Source organism: Hoplias malabaricus, chromosome Y (assembly GCF_029633855.1).
Source record: "Hoplias malabaricus isolate fHopMal1 chromosome Y, fHopMal1.hap1, whole genome shotgun sequence".
Taxonomy (NCBI): domain Eukaryota; kingdom Metazoa; phylum Chordata; class Actinopteri; order Characiformes; family Erythrinidae; genus Hoplias; species Hoplias malabaricus.
Genome location: NC_089820.1, coordinates 45,858,208 through 45,882,567, shown reverse-complemented (window position 1 = coordinate 45,882,567; position 24,360 = coordinate 45,858,208). Strand labels below are relative to the sequence as shown.

Here is a 24,360-nt window from a genome sequence, read left to right as displayed (position 1 = left end):
CCCCCCACCCCCTATTTGCCCAATCTGGGTGAGGGATAAACATTCTCAGTGGAGAACCAAAACTGGTAATTCTATCACAATGACTTAAAGACTAGCTAGATTCACTTATGATTGGCGGAGAATGCAGGACATCCTACTGATCCAGAGACAGCAAACCCATTTGTGCTCTATTGGATTGCATTTAAAGCAAATACCTTTATTCATTTAATTTCAAATAAAAGTTTGGTGGTGTACAGAGCTAAATATGAAAGACTTGACTCTCTATCAAATTACTTTAAGATGACGCTTACATTCCTCTCTCTTTGTGCCAAGAAAAGTATGACAGAAAATATGACTTATCACAAATTAAAAAAATACTGCTGTTCAGGTGCACTGAATGTCTTCAATGTCACAGCTTCTAAAGTAAAATAGATGTCTTGTGTGTGTGTGTGTGAAGAAGATTTTAAATCTGATATTATTAATTTCATTTTTTAAATATAAACTACATGCAAATAGTGACTAAACAGACTTCTCACAGCAGTAAATATCGACAAAAAATACAAAACACAATGTAAATACATATCCTGTCAGTACAACTGGAAATGAATGTGTGACACACAGAGAGGATGAAGTGGTGGGTCTGCTGTTGTGACAGGGTTATACAGAAATAAACTTAGAGTGAGAGATAGGCTCCATGTGTATTAACTCAGAAAATTTACATTGGAGTATAGTTTTCTAAATAAGTGTTAATGTATTTTAAACTTCAAAACAGTTAGATCAAAGCAATGCATCCATATTCTGTTCTATATACTCCACAGACAATCCTTTTCTTTAAAAATGCTAAAAGAAACAACTTCTAATTTCACAAAGCTATTAGCCAACATGACTATTAATTCACAATCGTCTGGAGATTTAATTCTTTTAGAATTCAGACCTGTGCTCTTCTATGTATTTCCTCTGTCCTTCTTTCCATTACTGTACACTGTATAAAACCAGGGTGACCTTGCGGTCAGAGAACTTCATCATGAACCATGAACCAAAAGGTTAAGGGTTCAGAGGCTGCTGATAACATCCTTGCACCTTTGCACAAAACATTTAACTTTTAAATTGCCTCGGGCTGCATCTGCTCCATGGAACATTACATTTTGATTGAATTAAAGCTAAACAAAAGTCAAGCAGAATGTCCTGGTGAATGACAAGAGAAGCCTTTATCAAACCAAATTAAAAGGTTATGAACTGATTCTTTTACACAGCTGAGTCATGACCGGTGTAGTTTAATCATGGTAATAAGGCATGGCTGTATGTAAAAAGTTATTCAAAATTTCAAGAAGCAAGACAGCAGCCCAAGCTAACCATATCAATGTGCTTGAACTTGGCCTTAAATGTTATTTTGGCCTCCTCTTATCCATCCACTTCTTTCAGTTTTAAAAAGGGACTTATTACACTCCTTTTCCACGCATTAGCACAATGTTTGGAGTCTCAATAAAATGTCTTTTATCAAAGTACCATAAGGTTTAAATATCACAGCACCAATTTCATCCTGACTAAACAGCCCTGTTCAGAACGACAGGTTTCAGAGCCTGTACCTTTAATGATAATGAGCCACACACAGTTCTCACACACACACACACAGAGTGTGACGCAGTGAGAAGCAAGGTACAGAGAAGCTCTGTTTAGCTTAGCACCATTCGTTTTCTGCTCTTGTTTTCCCCAGTTTTGCACGATTTGCCTCTTTCTCCACTGTCATTTTCACAGATTTTGCACAGTTTTCTTATTTCTTATCTCTATTTTTGGCTCAGTTTCTCAGTTCTCTGCTCTGGTTTGGTCAAGTCTGTTAAGCATGGTTTAACCCCACCTTTGCTCACATGAACATGGGTCCAATATTGTGACTGTAAATGCTCAGAAGAAAGGGCTGTTTAATCCTAATATGCCTGTAAGTTCAAAATCAGAATCCCATGTTCCATGTCAGGTGATGGACGGGGGGTTGCTATATGACAATATCAGACTGTGAAGGATAATAATTTGTTCATGATAAACCATCACAAGGAGTTGGATCGTGCTAATGCACCATTTATATGGCAACAGCAATTAAAATAAACAACAATCAAAACAATAAATAGGATTTCAAAACTTAGATCCCTTACTGTCTGCCCTTTCTCTACTAAGACCATTTAAACATGGAGGGGAGTGACCACTGAAGATTCATTTCAATATGTTTAAAATTCTAAAGGGTTTTCAGTAACATTACTTCATAAAATTGCCTCTAGTTTATTAATTGCCTCAAGATTTGAGTATGTAATTTCAGGGAGAAAATGGAAAAAATACCTGGAGTGTTCAGAGGTTAAAAACCAGCATGAAAAATAATCGTGATAAAATGGATATTGTGATCTTGCAAAAATAAAAAACATGATAATGTAGTTTTGCCATATCACCCACCCCTAAATGATGTCTTATGTTTGTTCATTGCAAGAGAGTCGTATGTAGGCTATAAGTGACTGAATAAGTAAATTATTAATCAGGTCCATTATGTGTTGTCATATAAAAATAGGCTGACTTGCATCATTATCTTTCTAGACTTTTAGACTATTAGGGTCTTTCTGTTTATGGCCAACTTAGTGGTTCCTAAAAATGTGTAGCTATGTCTTGTTTATTTCCTGTACCCTAGACTGTGCAGCTATGCCTTCTTTGTTCTAACTAATGATTAAGTGCACCATATATTTCTCTAAAATAATTTACCTCAAAGGTACATTTCTGACTGCTTTTTATTTATTTTTGGAGCCTTTCCTTTGCATCAAAAAGATTATAGATGAAAAGCACATTGCCACTTGCATAATATATGGAAATGTAGGTTCAAGGAGGGTACAGTGTGCTGTTAAATGAAAGGAATTTCAGATATTCTTATGTTTTCCTAATGAGCATTCTGACAAATAAAAGGTATGTCACTTAAGTTCTGTACTGAATTAACTAATCAAGAAGAAAAACTGTCACAGAATTTCTTAAAGCTGACAGGAGTTGCAATTGTTTCACTAAATTAGTTGTTTGTTAGAAAAGTATTTTTGCGTCAAAAAGATGTTTAATGACATATATTTACATTATTGCTTTTGTAAAAGAGGAGGTAAAAAGAGGTATACAAGTCTTAAATACATCTCAGATATACATGTTTTCAATTAAATCATGCTCTTAGCAAAAACAGGTACTATTTATTACAAAAAAGGTTTTCTAAACTTCATCAGCTTCATCAGAACTGCGTTAGCTTTTCAGACTATATGGTTATTGGTAATGTTGTAGTAATGTAAATATTACCAATTTCATCACAGCATGTCTTTCCGTTTTTTCTTTACAATTATTTAATGGCATATACACATATAAAACTTTAACTGTAAATTTAACTGTAAAAAACAGGGCAAGACTACAGAAGGTGTGTGATTTAATTCTCTGCTCAGTATGCCTTTACCCCACTCTATATTTACATTGATATTAGTTGTTTGCTTCTTTATTTATGTTTAAAATATCAGAAATTGCACTTGAAAAGCTTCTTTTATTTAACTGTCCTCATGACTGACCAGTTTAAATGCACAACAGCACTCTGCATGCATAAACCCAGTGAAGCTGAGAAAGCAGACACTGATTACAGCATGCATATAAAAAACTTGTATTTGTCTTTGTGATGCCCCTTTAAAACAACACTGACTCCATGCCATTTTTATATGGACAAACATACTTTACCATCTTCTAAACATTGTAAGGGCTTTTCTTTTTTATCTGCAGTCTGTCTTGGGGAATAAGGGTATAATGTAATCAGATGGCTCTCGTTCTAACCGCTGCGGACTGGAGGCCTAGTAAACACTTTCACTTCTTTTCTCCTTGTGTGAAAGAGATTCATCTCCTCTTTCCTCCCTCTCTTTGTCAGAGAGTTAGATGCCACCATGCGCGACAATGGCCTTTATTAATGCCTTTAAAGTGCTGTGAACTTCAGCTCAAGGACTTTGAAAGGAGGGCTGCTTCCGAAAAAAAAGGAGGGGTGGGGGTGGGGGAGGCGGGTAGTTATCACAGTGTACGCTTAACCGTTTCATTTGCCTTTTCAGCTCCTCTGCCATTCATGGTAAAGGCATGGTTTGTGTTATGTATTTCTGGTTGTATGCATGGAGAATTAATGAAGAAATGAAGGAAGGAATGAATGACTCCTTCCTTTGCAGCTGTGCTGCATTATGAGCCACTCCAGCTGGGACTGCTGCTGTACTGACACACCATGGGCTTGTGATACAAACACAAACACACTCACACACACCCCTCTTCTGCACCTAACCTCCATTAACTAATCTGCAACAGTTGCCTGAGAAGACAGAGTTCTAAAAAAGAAAAAAAGAAAAAATACAGCATCCAAGTAGAGTAACCAGCATTTCACATGTCCCGGGTGCTATCTCTGTGATAAGAGGCTGCAGGGACAGGATGGTTGCGGAAACTTCATACATCTACCTCCTTATCTGTGCACCACACACACACACACACACACACACACACCTCCAAACCAGTTCTAATATGATGCTATCTGCCCACTGATGTGAAACTGTGCCATGAGGGAGAGAAAAGAAGAGAATTCTGTTGAGTCAAAGTGGATAGCTTGGTTCCATAGGATTTTGCCTTTCATGGACAGAAAGGGCAAGAAGTGACGTAAGCTATGACGTATGAGGCACAAGACATGATAATGTTTTATTATCATCCTGTTTTATAGGAGAGCCCTGATCATGAACTTTTACAGCATTTTTTTAACACAGATCAAGGGTAATGTTTTATGTTTTTGTAGGCAGTTATTTTAAGCAACAGGGTCCACAATAAAATGATGGATCTAGTAGGTGGACCTAATTCAATGAAATGCATTCAAATTAAATATACTGCTACATATATTCTAAAATTAATTGAAAGACTGTGTGTTATGGTCAAATATTGATTGATTCCAATTGTGCAATCTCCAGTAAAGTCAGGGCCTATGTGTGATGAATGATTTTACATGAATGTTTTGATATTATTAAAACTGGCACAAAGTGTTTGGATTATTTTGGATAAAATGATATTTATATTAGCCAATATCATGGATTTCAGAACCGTGAGTTCCTTAACATCAGGACACAAAATTGGACACAATGCTGTCATTCAAGCTCTAATAAGGACTTCAGTTGAGTTCAAAGAGAGTTCCGTATTCCACCAAGGCGAGGGCAGGAGCAGAAACAATGAGTGGGATGACATGGACAAAACACACTGATAAACTAGTACTTTTTTTGTTAAAAATTTAAATCCATTTCTCTCTTTACCCTAAGTGTAGGTTACGAATCAGGGCAAATTTACAGTAAGCTTTCTTTAGTTTTGCCCTGGAGCTACAAAGATAATAAGTAACGTGATGAAGATAAGCCTACCAATTTACATCATACATAAGCGAAGCCTAAGTCCTCTCCTGCATCTATTACTTGTGGTGTACCTCAGGGCTCTATCTTGGGATCCATCCTCTTTTCTTTGTACATGCTCCATCTTGGGTCAATTTTTCAAAAATATAGTATTTCATATCATTGTAATGCTAATGACATATATAGACACATAGTTTTATCTTCCACTGAAATAAGGAGAAAATTGTTCTCTAAAACTCATGATGGATTGCTTGAGGGGCGTAGAGTGCTGAATGTCTAAGAACTTTCTCAAACTGAACCAAGACAAGACATATGTGATTATTTTTGGAAATCCCCACTTGAGTGCAACCATGGCCAATGAACCTGGGCATCTGTCATCTAAAGTACATAGCAAAGTAAAAAACCTTGGTTTCATTTATGACACTGATCCTACATTTGAAAAGCAAATAAGCACTGTTGTGGGAGGTAGTATCTTTCAACTCCGCCATATACCTAAACTTAAGAGAATACTGTCTTTTAAAGTCCTGGAAACAGTTATTAATGCTTTTATCTCCTCTCGTATTGACTATTGTAATTCTCTGTACCTGGGGATCTCTGATTCGAGCCTGTTATGATTGCAACTGGTCCAAAATGCAGCTGCAAGTCTTTTGACCAGTACTAAAAAAAGGGAGAGAATTACCCCTGTGTTGGCGTCGTTGCACTGGCTACCAGTGAAATATAGAGTTAAATTTAAAGTGTTACTGTTCGTCTGTAAAATTCTCCATGGCCTGGCTAAATATATTTCGGATCTTCTTTGTCTTTGATCTAACCCATGTGCCCTACGTTCCTCTAACCAACTGCTTTTAGACACCCCTCATTCTCGGTTGAGGTTCAAAGGAGATCGGGCATTTGCTGTAGCTGCCCCAAGACTTTGGAAAAGTCTCCCACTCTTCATAAATCAATCCCCTACAATAGTGACTTTTAAGTCCAATTTGAAAACCTATTTATTTTCTCTGGCATTTGGGTCTTTTTAAAATATTACAGTCATTTGTTCTGCCTTGGTTTATGTTATCTTGCCATCAGTATTTCTTCCACAACATTTTATTGTTAGATTATTTTGCTTTTTTTTTCTTTTATATGTATGTTTTATAATTTTATCTGGTTTTGTTTGTTAGTTGATTTTATTGTGCAGCACTCTGGCTGACATTCACTGTCTTTTACATGTGTTTTATAAATAAATATCACTTGACTTGACTAAGCCATCACACACTTTCCTCATACTTGTTAATGGCAGCATGAAATCAAGAATGTGTATTCCCATTTGTTAACTGTAAATGAACATTTCACATTATCATATATAATAATTTATCAAGAGGTATTCAACATATATAATTTAAAAGAAAAAATTACTTTTTAATATATTGTTCATTATCAATTCAAACTACAGTGAAATTTCTCTGTATCTAGATGTGGCAAATTCCGTGCCAGAATGTAAATATCCTTCCCAGATAATTCTTTCAACTACCTGACACCTCAAATGCTGGTTTATGGTGATTAGAGGAGCAAGGCAGTAAGAATGACATCCTGTGGAGTGTTGTAAATTTTGCCACCTCTGTCTGACTCTAATATCTCATCTGCTTTTTGTTGATGTCATTTTGTACACATACATTACCCCCAAGTAAGCCATTACCCCCACATATCATCAAGATTTCTTTCTTCAAGCAGGAAATATTCTTCATGATTCACAGTCTTTACTTTAAGTCATCTCATATATTCATTCATTCATTCATTATCTGTAACCGCTTATCCAGTTCTGGGTCACGGTGGGTCCAGAGCCTACCTGGAATCATTGGGCGCAAGGCAGGAATACACCCTGGAGGGGGCGCCAGTCCTTCACAGGGCAACACAGACACACACACACACACACACACACACACATTCACTCACACCTATGCACACTTTTGAGTTGCCAATCCACCTACCAACGTGTGTTATTGGACTGTGGGAGGAAACCAGAGCACCCGGAGGAAACCCACGCGGACACGGGGAGAACACACCGACTCCTCACAGACAGTCACCCGGAGCAGGAATCGAACCCACAACCTCCAGGTCCCTGGAGGTGTGTGACTGCGACACCACCTCTCATATATGCTTAAATAAATGATGCTAGCATATGGGTATAAAAATGGACAATATTACAAACAAAAAAGCATGTCTGCTATTACTGTTGTTAGCTATAATGCCACTAGTGTCATTCTGGGTTCTAATTAACATACAGCGGTGTGATTGAGTATACTTGACATTTGGATATTAGCTACATTAGTTATGTGGCACAGTCATGAAGCTAAAGATACTAACATTAAATACTCGATATGTCAAGGCTGATAACTATATTTGGGGGAAAATGCCAAATTTAAGTTGTTATTTCACCAAAATATCAGTTCAGTGTCAAAGAATGTCCAGTTTGAAATTTTATACTCACATTTTTTGGTACAGTGTCAAAGAGCTAGAGATAAAAAGGGAGTGATTATCTTCTCCATGTGGTTCCTTAGAAGAGCCACAGTGCTGTGTTTTGGGCATTACAGTAAAGCTCAGAACAGCAGGGAAAAAGCAGGAACCTCTTGACAGTTAAGCTCTGCTCTATAGGCCTGCAGCTGTGAGTCTTTCAGCACACACACATATATCGGACACACTGTTTCAAAAGGGTAAACAAGGGGCTGAAGGGGCTGACCACAGTCTGAAAGAAATGAAGTGCACTCGTGTCTGCTTCAAGACATGATTTTTATTTATTTATTTATTTTGTTTCCCTTATTAAATGTGTCAATCAAAGTAACTGGCAGTTTGAAGAGGTCCTCTTTTAAAGAGAATCTGAAAGAATTAACACTGTTTTAAAATTCTGTCTTGTCTTGTAGCAAATAATATTCTCCTGTGGTTTGAGGGCCAATGAGCTGCGGATTCTGCCAGTTATAACATAAAGAAAAATGTCTTTTATTTTTTGTTACACCTGCGCATTCATTTTCACATGAAATGATCCAGCACATAGCACCCTCTTTTTGACAGTCAACATCATTATTTAAGGATGTCTGTATGTGTGTGTGTGTGTGTGTGTTCTCTTTCTGTGAGATTCTCTCTTGCCCATATTCTGCATTTGAGCCTCAGAATGAAAGTGAATTTTAACGCATACTCAATCACCCACTCACTCACTTTTTGTTTATTTCTCTCTCTCTCTCTCTCTCTCTCTCTCTCTCTCTCTCTCTCCCCCTTTGTCACCCTCACTCACGTGCACACACCCCCTCCATTTAATCACACATCCATCCCCTTCCCATCCCACCCTGGGACTATGCTCCTCCTCCTGCATCATGTGACCTAGTGGACAGCGGTGTGGAATGGAAGGAATGTGATCGTATGACTGTTTACCCGACGAGAGAGAGACCCCACTAAACACACAGATCCACACATACAGTACTGTGCCAAAGTCAGATACCACACACCATTTATTCCTCTCCCAATCAAAAAGGTCATTAAGCACAAGATATTAATTTGTCAGCCGATAAGAATGAGGGAGGTTAGATGTGAGATAAACATGAAAGAAAAACATAAAAGAAAAAATATTGAAATAGCATAGGTTTTCAAAACTGATTAACGCGTATTAGACCACCTATACTCTGACAATCATCTTTGAGAATCTTTAAGCTTTGCTCAGGGTTTAAAGCTGAAAATATTACAAGTTTTACTCTCCATCTTTCCACCATGAAAAGACAATAACAGCAGTCTGAAATAACAAGTAGCTCTCAATAACCTGTTTGTAGGAAAAGGAAATGGACAAAAAGAAAAACATTTGCAAATCAAACAGAGGCACTGCCTGTGTTATCAGAATAATTGGTTGGCCACAACAGAGCCTGGACCTGAACAACACTGAATGTGTTTGGGATTAATGCAATTGCAAAGTGCAGTAAAAACAACTAAATTAAACCTCTGAAATTGTTGGAGGTTTGAAAATATATCCCTGTTGATTTCTTTCAAGCCCAACAAAAAGAATGTGGGCTGTAATATAAGAAAAATGAAATAGTGAAATACTGAAAATACCATATATTATAAAGGTTGTTGTGACGTTTGTGTAATTTTCTGTTAAATATAGGTATTCTGTTTATTTTCCTGATGCTGAAAAACAAATAAGCACAAAGTGACTATTCTGACTGAAAATTAAATAAATGGGTGTTTTTGCACATTTGCACAGAACTGCACACAGAGAAAATGATCATTTATGTTTATCTCATATTAACATAAATACACGCAGTCACGTGGTGAAGACGCTAGAACTTATAAATATTCAATAAGCACATCAGAAGGAGATATTGCCATCCCCAGGCTATTCCAAGCACTAACCTTCATTCTGATTACACACATATCACACTTATGTTTGTGTCTAACTGTGGATGAGAAGACCTAAGTCCAATCCTTCTTCCAATACCGTCCTGAATGGCAAATGTCCAGCACACATTTGTGACATCTGTCTGACATCATGTGAATCACAATAAAAAGGTGCTTTACACCAGCCCTCCAAGATAACTTTGAGAATCCCTTTTCCGACAGCACAGTAACCCAGAACTTTTCCAGACATTACCCAAAGGAGCTGTAGGTTCGACCACAGAGTTGGACAAAATGGACAATATTTATATCATGATATATTTCTTAATTTCAGTCAATATGATATAATGTTGATATTGATATGTTGTACACTGGATGTATGTACTTAGTTTTTATGTACCTAAAATATTGTACTTTATAGTTCTCATTCGTATTTATATTTTAACTACATTTTTAAAACTTGGTGTAGGAATGAGGAGGAGAGAGAGTGAGCCTGCCACCACTGATGAAAAAAAAACTAAAGGTGGGGGGTTATTTTCAGTGCTGCAGTGACACAGACATGGTTGTGGTGGGTTATTTTGTGTTGTGCACTGCTGCTCGAGATTTTAAAATTTTTGTCGCTGTCCACTCTGTTAGACACACTTTCCTCATTGGTCCACCTTGTAGATGCAAAGTCAGAGACAACAGTTGATCTGTTGCTGCACAGTTTGTATTGGTCAATGAGTGTAGATACCAGGCAGGTGTTCCTAATCCAGTTATCATTCAATGTGTACTGAAACTATACTATAAGTCTATGTGTGAAAGGGAAACTATGGAAAATATCCAGACTTACTACAGTAATTTACCAGGCCAACTTTTGTAACAGTCATTTTGCTGCATGGAAATGAAAGAAAGTTAACTGAACTCAATAATAACAGTTTGAATGGCTTCTGCAGTTCAACAATGGATTTGAATATTAGAAGCTGAAAATTATGTAGTTGTGTGATTTACCAAACAGTCAAACAGTAAAAACATTTTTCAGCATTGTCATTTGGTTTATAATCAAAGGTTAACTCAAAGTTTTCTTTTATGTTCAGCTAGTTAGTGTCACTGTTATACTTTACATAAAACATGGCATTTTCATTTACCAGGATTGATTTCATGGCATTAAAATCATTGACCTTCAGTTTGTTGTCCTGCTTTCCAGGATGGGCATTTCTGGGTAATGTGTGCATGCGTGCTAGTCAGCTATGTTTACCTCATCAACTAGAATCAAGAGAAATTTAAAAGTTGAGAAGAGAAAGAGAAGAAGGGATTTGATCAACTATATGGTATAAATGTGTAATGTTCTCCATTTGTAATATCCAAATGTTCTACTAGTGTGTAGTTTTTAACACTGTTAATGTCACACACCCTTAAAAATGTCTGTCAAGGCAAGTGTTCTTGATTAAAGACAACAGTTTTATGTAGAGAAAGGCTTTCTATATAGAACAATTTGTATGCTTAAATTGTTGTTTGCATGGTAAAATGATTCTTCAGCTTGATTGAGAATGTAATATCTATGGTTCTTTATAAGATCAAAATAGGTTCTCTTATCATTAGAGCTGAACAGTCTAACAATACAAGACCCCATTTTAGTGCTACATAGAACAATTTTCAAAAAGGTTCTATATACAGCAGATGTAGATGTTCCCCATCAAGTTGAAGAACCATTTTCTTAACGTGTGTATATATTCATGTACCATGGATTTATTTGAAAGAATGATGAATACAAAAAAATACTGAAGGAAAATGCAGAAAATAAAAATATAAAGTAATATATACACTAATCAGCCATTACAATGTAACCACAATGATGACTTTTTTCTACACGCACTGTCTATTCCATGATTTTGGCGAAGGATCATTCTCAGCTCTGCAGTGATAATATGAGAGTGATAATGATGGAACACAGAAAACACAGGATCAATCAACACAAACTGTCCAATATTTGTCCAGCAGAATAACCATTAACAAGAGTAAACTTTGTGAAGTCAGTGGGTTTCCAATGGGGAAGCATGGCAGATTTACTAAGCCTGAAATAGGCCATGTGCCAATACAAACCATCTGGTTACACAAATAAGATACCATCAAAGCTTCCACATTTTCGTTATTGAAGGTTCAATTTAAACTTTTTCAGTTTCACAGCCACTAAAACCCATTCTGGTTTCACTTGTTGCCTGCTGTCAGCCCCAAATGCATTATATGTTTTTGTATAACACTGATTTAAGATCATAAATCCAGCCATTGTAGGTGGCATAGCAAATATCATACTTCATAACAACCCAAGTCTCCTGTTTACTTTACTTTTCATACCTTGCACATACAGGTGCTGGCCATAAAATTAGAATATCATGAAAAGATCATTTATTTTAGTAATTCCATTCAAAAAGAAACTTGTATATCATTCATTACACACAGACAGATATATTTCAAGTGCTTATTTCTTTTAATTTGATGATTATAACTGACAACTAATGAAATCCCCAATTTCAGTATCTCAGAAAATTAGAATATTACTTAAGACCAGTACAAAAAAGGATTTTTAGAAATGCTGGCGAACTGAAAAGTATAAACATGAAAAGTATGAGCATGTACAGCACTCAATACTTAGTTGGGATTCCTTTTGCCTGAATTACTGCAGCAATGCGGCGTGGCATGTCTGTCGATCAGTCTGTGGGACTGCCCAGGATGCTCTGATAGTGGCTTTCAGCTCTTCTGCATTGTTGGGTCTGGCGTATTGCATCTTCCTCTTCACAATATCTTATGGGGATAAGGTCAGGCGAGTTTGCTGGCCAATTAAGAAAAGGGATGCCATAGTCCTTAAACCAGGTACTGGTAACTTTGTCACTGTGTGCAGGTGCCAAGTTCAGTTGGAAAATGAAATCTTCATCTCCATAAAGTTGCACAGCAGCAGGAAGCATAAAGTGCTCTAAAACTTCCTGGTAGACAGCTACATTGACCTTGGACATCAGAAAACACAGTGGACCAACACCAGCAGATGACATGGCACCCCAAACCATCACTGAAGGTGAAAACATTTTCACTGGATGTCAAGCAACATGGATTCTGTGCCTCTCCTCTCTTCCTTCAGACTCTGGGACCTTGATCTCCATAGAAAATGCTAAATTTACTTTCATCAGAGAACATAACTTTGGACCATTCAGCAGCAGTCCAGTCCTTTTTGTCTTTAGTGAAGGCGAGACGCTTCTGACACTGTCTCTTGTTCAAGAGTGGCTTGACACAAGGAATGCAACAGCTGAAACCCATGTCTTGCATACGTCTCTCCGTGGTGGTTCTTGAAGCACTGACTCTAGCTGCAGTCCAGTCTTTGTGACTCTCCTCCACATCTTTGAATGGGTTTAGTTTCACAATCCTCTCCAGGATGTGGTTATCCCTATTGCTTGTACACTTTTTTCTACCACATCGTTTCCTTCCCTTCGCCTCTCTATTAATGTGCTTGGACAGAGGTCTGTGAACAGCCAGCCTCTTCAGCAATGACCCTTTGTGTCTTGCCCTGTTTGTGTAAGGTGTCATGGATCGTCTTTTGGACCACTGTCAAGTCAGCACTCTTCCCCATGATTGTGTAGCCTACAGAATTAGACTGTGTGGCACCAAGTGTATTTAATATTGAACCTTTTCACAAATATTTTAATTTTCTGAGATACTGAATTTGGGGTTTTCATTAGTTGTCAGTTATAATCAGCAAATTAAAAGAAATAAGCACTTGAAATATATCAGTCTTTGTGTAATGAATGAGTATAATATGCAAGTTTCACTTTTTAAATGGAATTGCTGAAAGAAATCTACTTTTTCATGTTATTCTAATTTTGTGACCAGCACCTATATATAGCATTGAAGCCACTTTAAATGTTTCTCAGGGCATTTTCACACCTGTACTTAATTTGTTCCCGTCGGTATCAGTTAAAAAAGCTTGTAATCTTGGAGTGTTTTCCCCTTGGTTTGGTCTGTTTTCACACACTGAAAAATCCAAACGCACCAAATCTCCTAGTTTTAAATTTAATAGCTTAAACAGGAGTTCAGCAATGCACCAATTTGATTATTATAACATTTTTCTACATGAAAGTTATTTATAATGTATTACATAGAACAGAAATTCCATTGGGGCACATCAAATTAAATCTTCCACAATCAAATAAACTTCCACAAATACATCAAAAATAACCTTGTTCCATCTACTAACCTAGATGTAAATAGTAACACTCTTCAGTAATTTGTTTTGATCTGGAACTTGAACCAGTAGAGCCCCATGAAACCCGATTTATTTTTCTGCAAATTCCATATTCTTTTTTTCTGTTTTCGTTTTTTAATTGATTTTTTTACACACTTCAGATGTTTTAAAAGTTTTTCAGGTTTTTTTAAATAAAATAAAATAAATTTAATAAACAATAACAAATGCTGACTTATATTTACTGAAACTACTGCAGTTACCTTTAGCAATAGCAATAAACAAATGAAAATTGTAAAAATAATATTTAAAGCACATATTTTAAAATTATATAATTATATCTATACATATTTTTTTTTCAAAAGTTATGTTGGATTCGGCACAAAGAGCAACTAAATCTTCCACAAACTCACGCCTTATGATCGATGACTTTGCTGTTTCCTTGGAGGGGCATATATGCTTTCACCTTTTTTGTGATGTGTGTTTTGGACTTGAGGTGGTAAAGCAGGGATCTTTTCATGTCCCGTCTATAGTATGTTGACAAAATATGCAGAAAAGCTGTTGGCTGAATTCATAAAAGCCATTGGGATACTGCTGTGCCCTTAATTGTTTTCGATGCTTTTGGCATACCCTAAGCTAATCTTTTGGACATTCCCACACCACCTAGCCAGCAATATGCATGCAAACTGTGATGTAAATACACATATGTGCACAAAATCAGAAGCATTTTGGGATTTGTAGTAATTACCGTTATTAAAAGAATAAATTCACAGTTTGATAACTGCTAATTTGCATCCAGCTTTCTGTAGATACATACTACATGCCAGATGCAGAAAATTTAAATACTGCAGACAAAGGATATTCTCCCCAAAGCATACCCAGCGTAACTGAATTAGCAAAATTACAACATTTACAGAGCAGCACATTGATCATTAAAGATGTAATTAAGTTCATGAATAATCCATAAAGCTGGGTCTTCCATGGCGAGAAAGAAGCTCCCATACCACAGTGCCAAAAAGACTTCTAAGGGGAGGAGGAGGGAAAAACGAGCACAAGACACAGAAATCAGGATTATATCCATTGTCTATCTATGCATGTATAAAGATGTCGAAAAACTTTCTCTATAAAAATACAAGAATGGATACATATAAACATAACTTCACATCAGTTACAAAAATGCAATTAGAAGAACCGACATTTTGTTTCTGCCTTCTTGATGAGGTCCAGCCAATCCAGCATAAAAACTGTGCCAAATCGGTGTGCGGATCTCCAGACGAGAGCAGCCGAAAGACGAAGAAGAAGAAGAGCTCCAGCCACTGCATGGATTAGTTACATTCCTTATACTCCTTAGGAGTACAATGAAAGGCTGTCATTCTAATACAAGTAATGAAGGTAGTTCATGAACTACTGCTTCCATAATGGTTAACACTGGGCTTTCTCATAGAGAGATGTTGAAATGGTTATGTTAACATATTTAACATATGAGACATTAAATCATGTCTCACCAAATAAACAAATTTATATATTGTCTTAGTATATATTGTCATTTTGTATAAAACTGGTGTCAGTCTCCTATTATTGAGGCAACAGTGAGAAATAACAGTAGATTTCTTGGAAATTTAGAGATTGACCTTTAATCTGGTGGCTGTGGGAACAAGAACAGTGACAGCAAAAAAGCTGAAGTTTAATCTTTGCTACATAACAGAATCCCAGTACTGTAAAATTTGGGAAGCTTAAAATGCTTCCTTCTTCTCTGATGTCACTCCACTTAAGGTCATCTGACCTTACACAGCGTCTTGACTAGTGTACCACAGGTAAAACACTGAGATCCAAAGCAATTATTTATGATGTCTGACTTCAGCCGCTAATCATCCCCATTTTTAGAATAATGAAATATCTCCATTTTTGTCCATTTTTAGTTTACTACATTATTTAAAGACAAGAGCTGTCCTTCACATCGCGTGAACACTTTATTTCAATCTATAGTTTGATCAGAGGAGGATGGGTCCTCTTGGTTCCTCCCAAGGTTTCTTCCTCCAGCCTCGAGGGAGTTTTTCCTTGCCACTGTCGCCTTCGGCTTGCTCGCATTGGGCTTTGATTTAAATGTTCTGTTCTGAAATTGTGAAGCTGCTTTGTGACAACATCAGTTGTAAAAGGCGCTATACAAATACATTTGATTTGATCTGATTTGGTGAATGGACCAATAGGAATGTCCCAAAATACTGGGAATAAAATTTTTCTTTTCACTGACTTCCATTGAAAGATGAAAAGAATGTGTTTGAAAATTTAAGACATTTTATAAATAGTTTATTAATGTTTTTTTTTTCTTTGTAGTGTTTTGATATGTTGTTAACTAAATGAGTTAATGAAGAATATCTTTATGGTGGCATATAACAGAAAACAGTATTTATAGCTGAATAAGGAATGTTTAGTACATGGAAACTCTCAAACACCATTGTCTCCACCTTCAAAAAATAAACAAGTAAAGGACCAATTCCAAACTCTTAAACTGTATTGCACCAGCCTTGACAGTATTTACATTGCTATCAAACGTGTCCATTAATAAAAACACCTCCAATCCTTGTTCTTGTGAGAAAAAGAACTGCACACTTCAAATAAAGAATTAACCTATAGTTTTATACTTTGTTTTGGCTTTGGTTTCACTGTGTTTCATATATCAAGTGGTGAGAGGTAGTATCGAGAGAGATGTGTTGCTTCTGAGTGGTATCCCATAGGATGCGTTTAGGGTTGTACAGAACAAGACAATGTTTGCAATATTTGCTGTGATTTACTTGCGATGAGAGGAAGAGAATTCTTTCTTGTTCCAGGAAAAAATTGATTTTTGGAGAAACATATTGTTCAGTGGACAGCGATGAAATACAGTTTGATGCCTAAACGTTCCTAAACGTTCATCCCTAGTAATTCTAGCAATTTATTTTGACATGTTGATTCCATGTGAGCCATTATCTTGTCTCTCTCTAGGCAATCAGAACAGAGCTCATCACATTATTTTTGAGCATATAGAGGTAAGCAGCATGTTTCCTTATATGGCCAAATCACAGGGATGTAAACAGGTGTGCAAAACGGCATCTGGGTATTTTATTTCCCCAACTATTATAACACATCTATCTAGACATTAGAGAACAATTTAAAATACTTCATTAAATACAGCAAGTTTCACTGTGAATGAGTATAGACATACTAATCTGTAAAAATCTGAAAAATACAAATTAGTCCTATAACAAACTTACACCACAGTATTTTCATTTAATCATAGCCTTGTCACCAATACGATCACTGCAGCGTTTTAGAAATACCACCAAGAATGTCTTGCTCCATTTAAGGTCTTTCTTGCTGCAACACTTCCAAAGGCCTTGCTAGTTTTGAGGTCAACTATGACCATTAAATTCTTGACCATTTGAGAAAAAACGGAAGAAGTGAGACACACTGGCGCTAAAGCTAAATGTCAAGGTTAGATGTTATGGGGCTGGATATCATGCACTAGGAATCACATGTGGCACAAACAGAAATATAACGAACAACAGTAAAATGAAAATAAAGTGTCTACAACTTTCTCTTGCCCTCCTGCAGAACATCTGCATTCAAATTAAGAAATCAATCACAGACCTGTCTTTCCCCTATTTGTCTTTATTAATACAAATTTCTAATCTAATTTAAATGTTTAACTATTAAACTTACAAGTCTTAACATTAATATCTGAATTTCAGTCTAGGCTTCAGTGGGTTAAAGAACAAAGGGTTGTATAATAGATTTGGATGAAAATAGAGGAATGCTGAACAACACAGTAGGAAGTGTTGCATGAGACAGAAAACATGGTCTGGAGTTTTTCCACCCGACAAGCTGCCTTGACAGCATGAGCTCCAGAAAACATGCTTTCAGCGTGTACAGCATGGGAATGTGCTTTGACCAAAAGCCCTAATATTTTACTTAAAATCAATTGCCCCAACCAATTCTACACTTTTAAGGATGGGAATATGGTAAAACAAAAATCATATTTTTGACACTTGCCCATAACATTAATTGCACCAAAAACGTATAAAAACACTTCTGTGAAACGGTATACAACAACTTAAATATGTCATGGATTTTAAGAATGATTTAATATATATATAGTGCTCATCTGTCCTCTACAAAGTCAGAGAGAGAGAGAGAGAGAGAGAGAGGATGCCATTGGCAGTGGTGTCTTCCCTCCAACCCCCCAAAATGAACCCCCCCTTCATCTCCCTCCCAAATCCCAACCATCACCATGTACAAGACCCAGTTCCCACTACACAACCACAAACCATGGGGACTTCTCTTTCCCTCCCTCCATACCTCTCTTTCTCTCTCTCTGAAACACACACACACACACACAGCATTCCTCTTTCTCTTTGAAACACTGGTACGTAGCATCAGGAATGCCCTGTGCACCCCAGCAAGGGGCTCCCATCAGCTCTGGTTCAGTGGGAGCAAACCTCATGCAGCCAAAATTACAGGCAGAGTTTGGTTTGGGTAGAGGGCTGGGGGTGTAATAACTGTCACTCAAAAAAATGCAAGCCATTGGATAACCCAGCACAAACAGCATAGGTCACTACTCCCTCCCATTTTTTGCTTTGGGTAAAAAATATAATAAAAACATCAGTATCATCCCTTTTGCTGCCCCTAGTTTGCTCCACTGTTTTCTAATACATTATCTAAACATGACACCTGCACTAGTTTATTCTTACTGAGGTGTAAAAATACATTTATTACTTATTTATATTTAAAGAAGAATGTGTTCATTTTTGGTGTCCTACATAAAATTCTCAAAAAAAAAAAAGCCAGCTTTAAGCTTTTATCTGTCTCTCAAACGTAGATCTCTTACTGAACCTTATTGCCAGGAAACCTTAGACTGCATTCTTTACTTTCTCTGGTTTCAACCAGTTAGGGTGAACATCTGGCCAACCAAAGGGCAGCCTTCTGATGAAGGCATCACTGACATCTGTGGCATTACTCACAGGCGGGAAAAAACACGAAACTTATTTTTATATATTTTTATGCATGTTATACATAAATGCATTAATCTTTGGAAAATATTTTTTATTTGCCCACTGTGAGTTTATTTATTATACAATGTATTTGCAAAATATAATGCAGAATCACACCAAACATATCAAAGCATTAAATGAACACATTTACACTTCTGATTTCCAAACCCAGTGTACGAATGAACTTAGCTGACTTGTTCTACTAATCTTGCATATAGGGAACTTAAAACTAGGAGCATGTGAGTGAAAGGTCATAGAAAGACTCGATTACTTCTGCCACCCTTGGCATATACAATAAAGTTGTATAAAGTTACAGTATTATATGTCATACCGCAGATAATACAAATCAAGCCAATGCCATTAACCTTTATGAATAACATTTATGGATATATTCTATTGGAAATTCCTTTGCTCTGGTGATGTTCCATGAAGCCATAATGAGTATTTGTATTTACCATTAAAAGACTGGGTTATAGTCATGCTTAGAAATGGAATTATACTCATCATTTTACATATTTCAAAATGCAAAAGTCTATAAAAATTAATACTTTAGATCTTTAGTAATAAAGATGCCAAATTTGGTTTTGGACTAACGCCTCTATTGATGCAATCAAGGAAACATATCTAATACCATTTAGATCATTTTAGTAGACTTCTGTATAAACCATACATCAGAATCATAATATCATGAAATGTAGCTATTCGTGTAGTGTTATTATACTCTAGTCTATCCTACAGTTCGGCATTAACATATTTTCACATAGCTAGTTCAAGAGGGGAGCTGATCTTTAATGACTAAAAAGCAGGAATAAAACAGTGATCTAACCTGATCAACTGAATAAAATTCTGTCTGCACAGAGTGAGAAAGATAAGGCAGGAGACAACAAAAAATGGAAAGAGATCATGTTTCAAATTCAGACCTTGGCTAAAGTCTCCAAAACAATGCCACCTCCACACTGACAGATATTCCCCGCAGAAAGGCTTTTCACAAAAAGAAAGTTCTTGCCAAAATCAGCAACACAAAAAACAGGTAACGTCTTCCAAACACTCTTGCAGGTTTAACGTTTACTGGAAGGTCAAACAGAGATGTTTAGTTTTCAGCATCAAAAAAGGAAAGCCATAACAACTGCTGTCATCTAACACAACAGTTCTGAAAGCAGGAATAAAACAGTGATCTAACCTGATCAACTGAATAAAATTCTGTCTGCACAGAGTGAGAAAGATAAGGCAGGAGACAACAAAAAATGGAAAGAGATCATGTTTCAAATTCAGACCTTGGCTAAAGTCTCCAAAACAATGCCACCTCCACACTGACAGATATTCCCCGCAGAAAGGCTTTTCACAAAAAGAAAGTTCTTGCCAAAATCAGCAACACAAAAAACAGGTAACGTCTTCCAAACACTCTTGCAGGTTTAACGTTTACTGGAAGGTCAAACAGAGATGTTTAGTTTTCAGCATCAAAAAAGGAAAGCCATAACAACTGCTGTCATCTAACACAACAGTTCTGAAATCAGTCCTCAGGGATTTTTTGAGGGTACATGTTTGCTCACACTAGTTCCCAAAAGAAAGAATATGTCGCCCAAATTATGGTCACTAATGCCTGCTTTCAGAAGCACTGAGCTAACAGACAACATTTATAGAGTTTAAAGTATTTATTGAGATTAACAATAAAATAATCCAAGACAACAGGGAATTGTCTCTTGATATCTCAATTTAAAACAAATGTTTCTAATTAACATGATAATTTAACTTACTTCCCATCATCTAATTATCTGGTATAGCAGTCAATAGCAGTAGTGATGCCCTCTGGTGTACAGCCCAAAGGTGGCTTCCTTGAGAGGCCATTATAACCATTTTATAGTCTGTTATGATTTGGGCATGTCTGTAAAGGGCATTTCATTGGTAAGCACCTGAAACAACATGAGCAGTATTGTTCATCTGGGGAATTTTGACAGCAGACCACTAATACTGTACATTGTCCACTGTCTATTGGTTCTCTCTATTTGTTGTGCTGTTTTTAAAAAGGTATTGTTATTTCAAACTGACATATGCCAAAACTATCCTTTAACCACTACAAACTGGCAAATGCCAAAAACTATCCTTTAACCTGTAAACCACAAGGATATCTCTCCTTCAAATACAATCATTCACTGCAGGACAGACTATGGCAGAGAAAGCTGTGGTGCTTTAAATTAGGTTTTATTTTGAGATACAGCATAATATCAGCTATAATCGGCTTTGCAGGAGAAGAAATACCCATTCTTAAATAAATAAAAAAAAGATTTACATTTTAGTCATTTTGAAGCAATTTTGGTCTGCTTTTGAAAACCTTTGTAAATCACAAGTTTCATTTCAAAAGTATGTAAAAAGATTACATTACAAAGATTACATCAAAAAATAAGATACAAGATTTTTGGCTAATGGTGACAGTACAGAATGCTTCGAGGAAAAATAAAACACTTTATCAATAAAGTCCAATATTTAGTCAACTACCATTGGCCACCACTATTCAGTCATTGATTGATTGATTGATTGATTGATTAATAAATAAATAAATAAATAAATAGTTACTTAATTAGTGACACTGAAGTCTTTAAAAAATCCAGCGGTGCTGCTGTGACTGATCCACACCTACCAGAGCAACACACACTATCACATCAGAGTCACTGCAATGCTAAGAATGATCCACCACCCAAATACCCTAATGTTTAGTATGATGGTCCTGCAGGGGATGAAGAACAGTGTGAAAAGTGGCTCGAATACGTATGCAGAGCAACAGATAAAATAGTGTCTGAAATTGTAAACCTACAAAATGCTCCTATATGGTCTTGGAACTGATGGAAATGACATAAAGTGCAGAAACAAGTGTGTTGGCAGCATAGTTTTCTGATCAACAGAATAATGCGAGAGGCTACAGAACTAGCATTACTGCGGTGCCTAAATTGGGTTACTGTTTTCTTTCCCACCTGTCTTCCGCTAAGCCCCTCCCCGCTTCGCTGGGATTTGCAGACGTTCAAACACACACACACACACCAGCAGAAAGCCAAGAGGAGGCGGGACAATCCCAACCAATCACAGTAAGCGGGGCGGGGCTTGCCGGAAAACGAGTGAGAATCAAAATAACACTGGATGAACGGAGCTATGGTCTGTTTCCAATCCAGATCAACTGCTATGAATTTAACCGTCAAACAGTAGCAATAGCAACAGTCAATCAGTTATTTCTCTCTCCAATACCAGCACACCAAATGATTTTTAACTAATTTATACTTTTTAATCATGTACATTTAGGTCTGACACAAAATTATTTCAACAAGATTTATAATTTTTTCTGTTCTTTTGGAGGTTCCAACTTTTTAAACAAATATATTTTTAAAAATGCACCCGGGAAAAAGTTCGTGAGAGTGCCTACTGACCTTTTCCAAGTGTGGACGCGTTATTAGGAGCATTCTGGCTGTTTGCTCAATAAAAAGGAATATTATGAAGCTCACACTTGCCATAGAGTCAAAACAAACCCAGCCAACCATCCCTTTTATTTCAGCCCCTTCCCTCAGAGGGAAAACCGTCCCTCGGTGTTGTGCTAACATCAGAAATATCCCTTAATTCGCCTGTAAACTTTAACTTATAACTCAAAATAATTAAGTCACTGGACAATCACAGCAAGCAAATATTTCTAATCACTGGGCACACCGCTCTTTACTAGTTTTCTTCCAAATGTCTCACTCCCACTGCAACTTCTGAGTCTTTAAATTCCACCAAGGCTCGAGTAAAAATGGCTCAATATGAAAGTTTTCACCTCAGACCTCCTCTCAGCAGTGGTCAGTTTGTCTGAACACAGTCCAGTGACCACGTTTTGAAGCAAGCAAGGTGCAAGAAATGATAAGCAATTTGGTGTCTGCGCTCAAACACACGTCCTGACGAGAACACAAATACAAATAGCAGCAGTCAAACAGTATGCTTTAGGGGTGTTTTTGAGGGGATGGTGTTGCTCTGTACCTTGTGAGGAGAGTCCACAGCAGCCCAGCGAGAGGAGACAGAGGAGCCAGCGATTCAGCGCCATGTGGAGCTCCGTTTTCCCTATTTATTCTCTCGCCGCGGAGCCCAGAGGAAAGAATTAAAAGGGAAATAATGAAGGAAAGAAAGGGAGCGCCCTTGTGCTCGCAGCTTCTCCCGGAGCCGAGCGGCTCAGCGCGGCGGCGCTAGTCTGGAGAGAGCCGGCGAACCATCGCCATGTTGTGCACCAACCTTCGGTGTGTTCTGTGTGGCAGCCCCTCCACACACATACACACACAAATGTACACATACACTCTCTCACTGCCTTTTACTCACACACCGGTAAGTCCCGCTTTAGGTGTCCACTAGAGTCGCCTGAACCCTGCAAGTCCCCTCTTTCACAATCACTATCCTTCACTCTTTCTCTCTCTCCCTCTGTCCCCGTGTGCGTCTCTCTTTTTCATGCACATGCACGGACACACACTATCCTTTGTATTCCTGTCATTATGAGGACTTTTTCACCACTGGAGCTAAACCCTTATTCTACTACACACTCTAACTCCGTGTCTGTGACTTTTTTGCAGTTTTCTTAATGAGGTTTTTATCTCAATAATGTGAAGCATTTTTTATATTTACTAATAAATGTGTAATTATTAGTAAATACATTAGTATTAGAGATACAGAGAATTCTGAAATATTTTTCGTAAATTTACTAATACATAATTTTTGTACAATGTAAACACTTTGTATACTTATTAAAGCAATATACACCTTTTACATATACTGTACACTGTATTTAGTATATCATTTAATTATATTAAGCCCTAGCCCTCTCTGTGAGCGTGTTTTCTATGTGTGTGCCTATCTGTGACCTTGAATTGTATCAGTTTGTGCCTCTTCAAAAGCTATGAGAACTGAGAAGACAACAGAATCACAGTCAACGTATTCTCTTGTAGAGGGTTTCAGTTGTGTCATACAAGAACATCTTGGGAAACAGAGAAGCACAGAGATGAAGAGACCCAGTTGTCACCACATAGTAATTAAAACGTGTCCAAAGTTTAGACTTCTTAGTGGACCTCTGGATTTTTTTTTAAATAACCTTTTATGTCTCAGTTTTGATACAAAAAGAAAAAGAAGGGAACTCAAATCATGTTTTCCCTTCAACTGCTGAGAGCTAAACGGCTACATGCACAAACACCTTAAAGAATTTCACTCATTTCTCAAAATGGCTGCATAACCCAATGGTTAAGAAGTAAATAAAAGCAAAACAATTTTAAAGTGATTATGTTCTAGAGAAAATGCCCAAGTCAGACTTCTTTACAGTGGCAGTGATAGAAACCCTATGTCCAAAGGGTTTTATGCATTCTAAGAGCTCACGAAAAATGACTTAAAATGTTAAGCTGCCAGTCTT

The 24,360-nt window shown here is 37.0% G+C and overlaps 1 protein-coding gene across 1 annotated transcript in view; it reads right to left on the bottom strand.

Moving 5' to 3' along the window:
- Positions 1 to 23,352, bottom strand: part of LOC136679131 (immunoglobulin superfamily DCC subclass member 4-like) — an 80,035-nt gene extending 56,683 nt beyond the window's left edge. The window contains exon 1 of the mRNA XM_066657437.1: positions 22,953 to 23,352. Within this exon, the coding sequence (XP_066513534.1) occupies positions 22,953 to 23,016 (64 nt within the window). The 5' untranslated portion in view covers positions 23,017 to 23,352. The remainder of the gene's footprint in view (positions 1 to 22,952) is intronic.
- Positions 23,353 to 24,360: the final 1,008 nt, after the last annotated feature.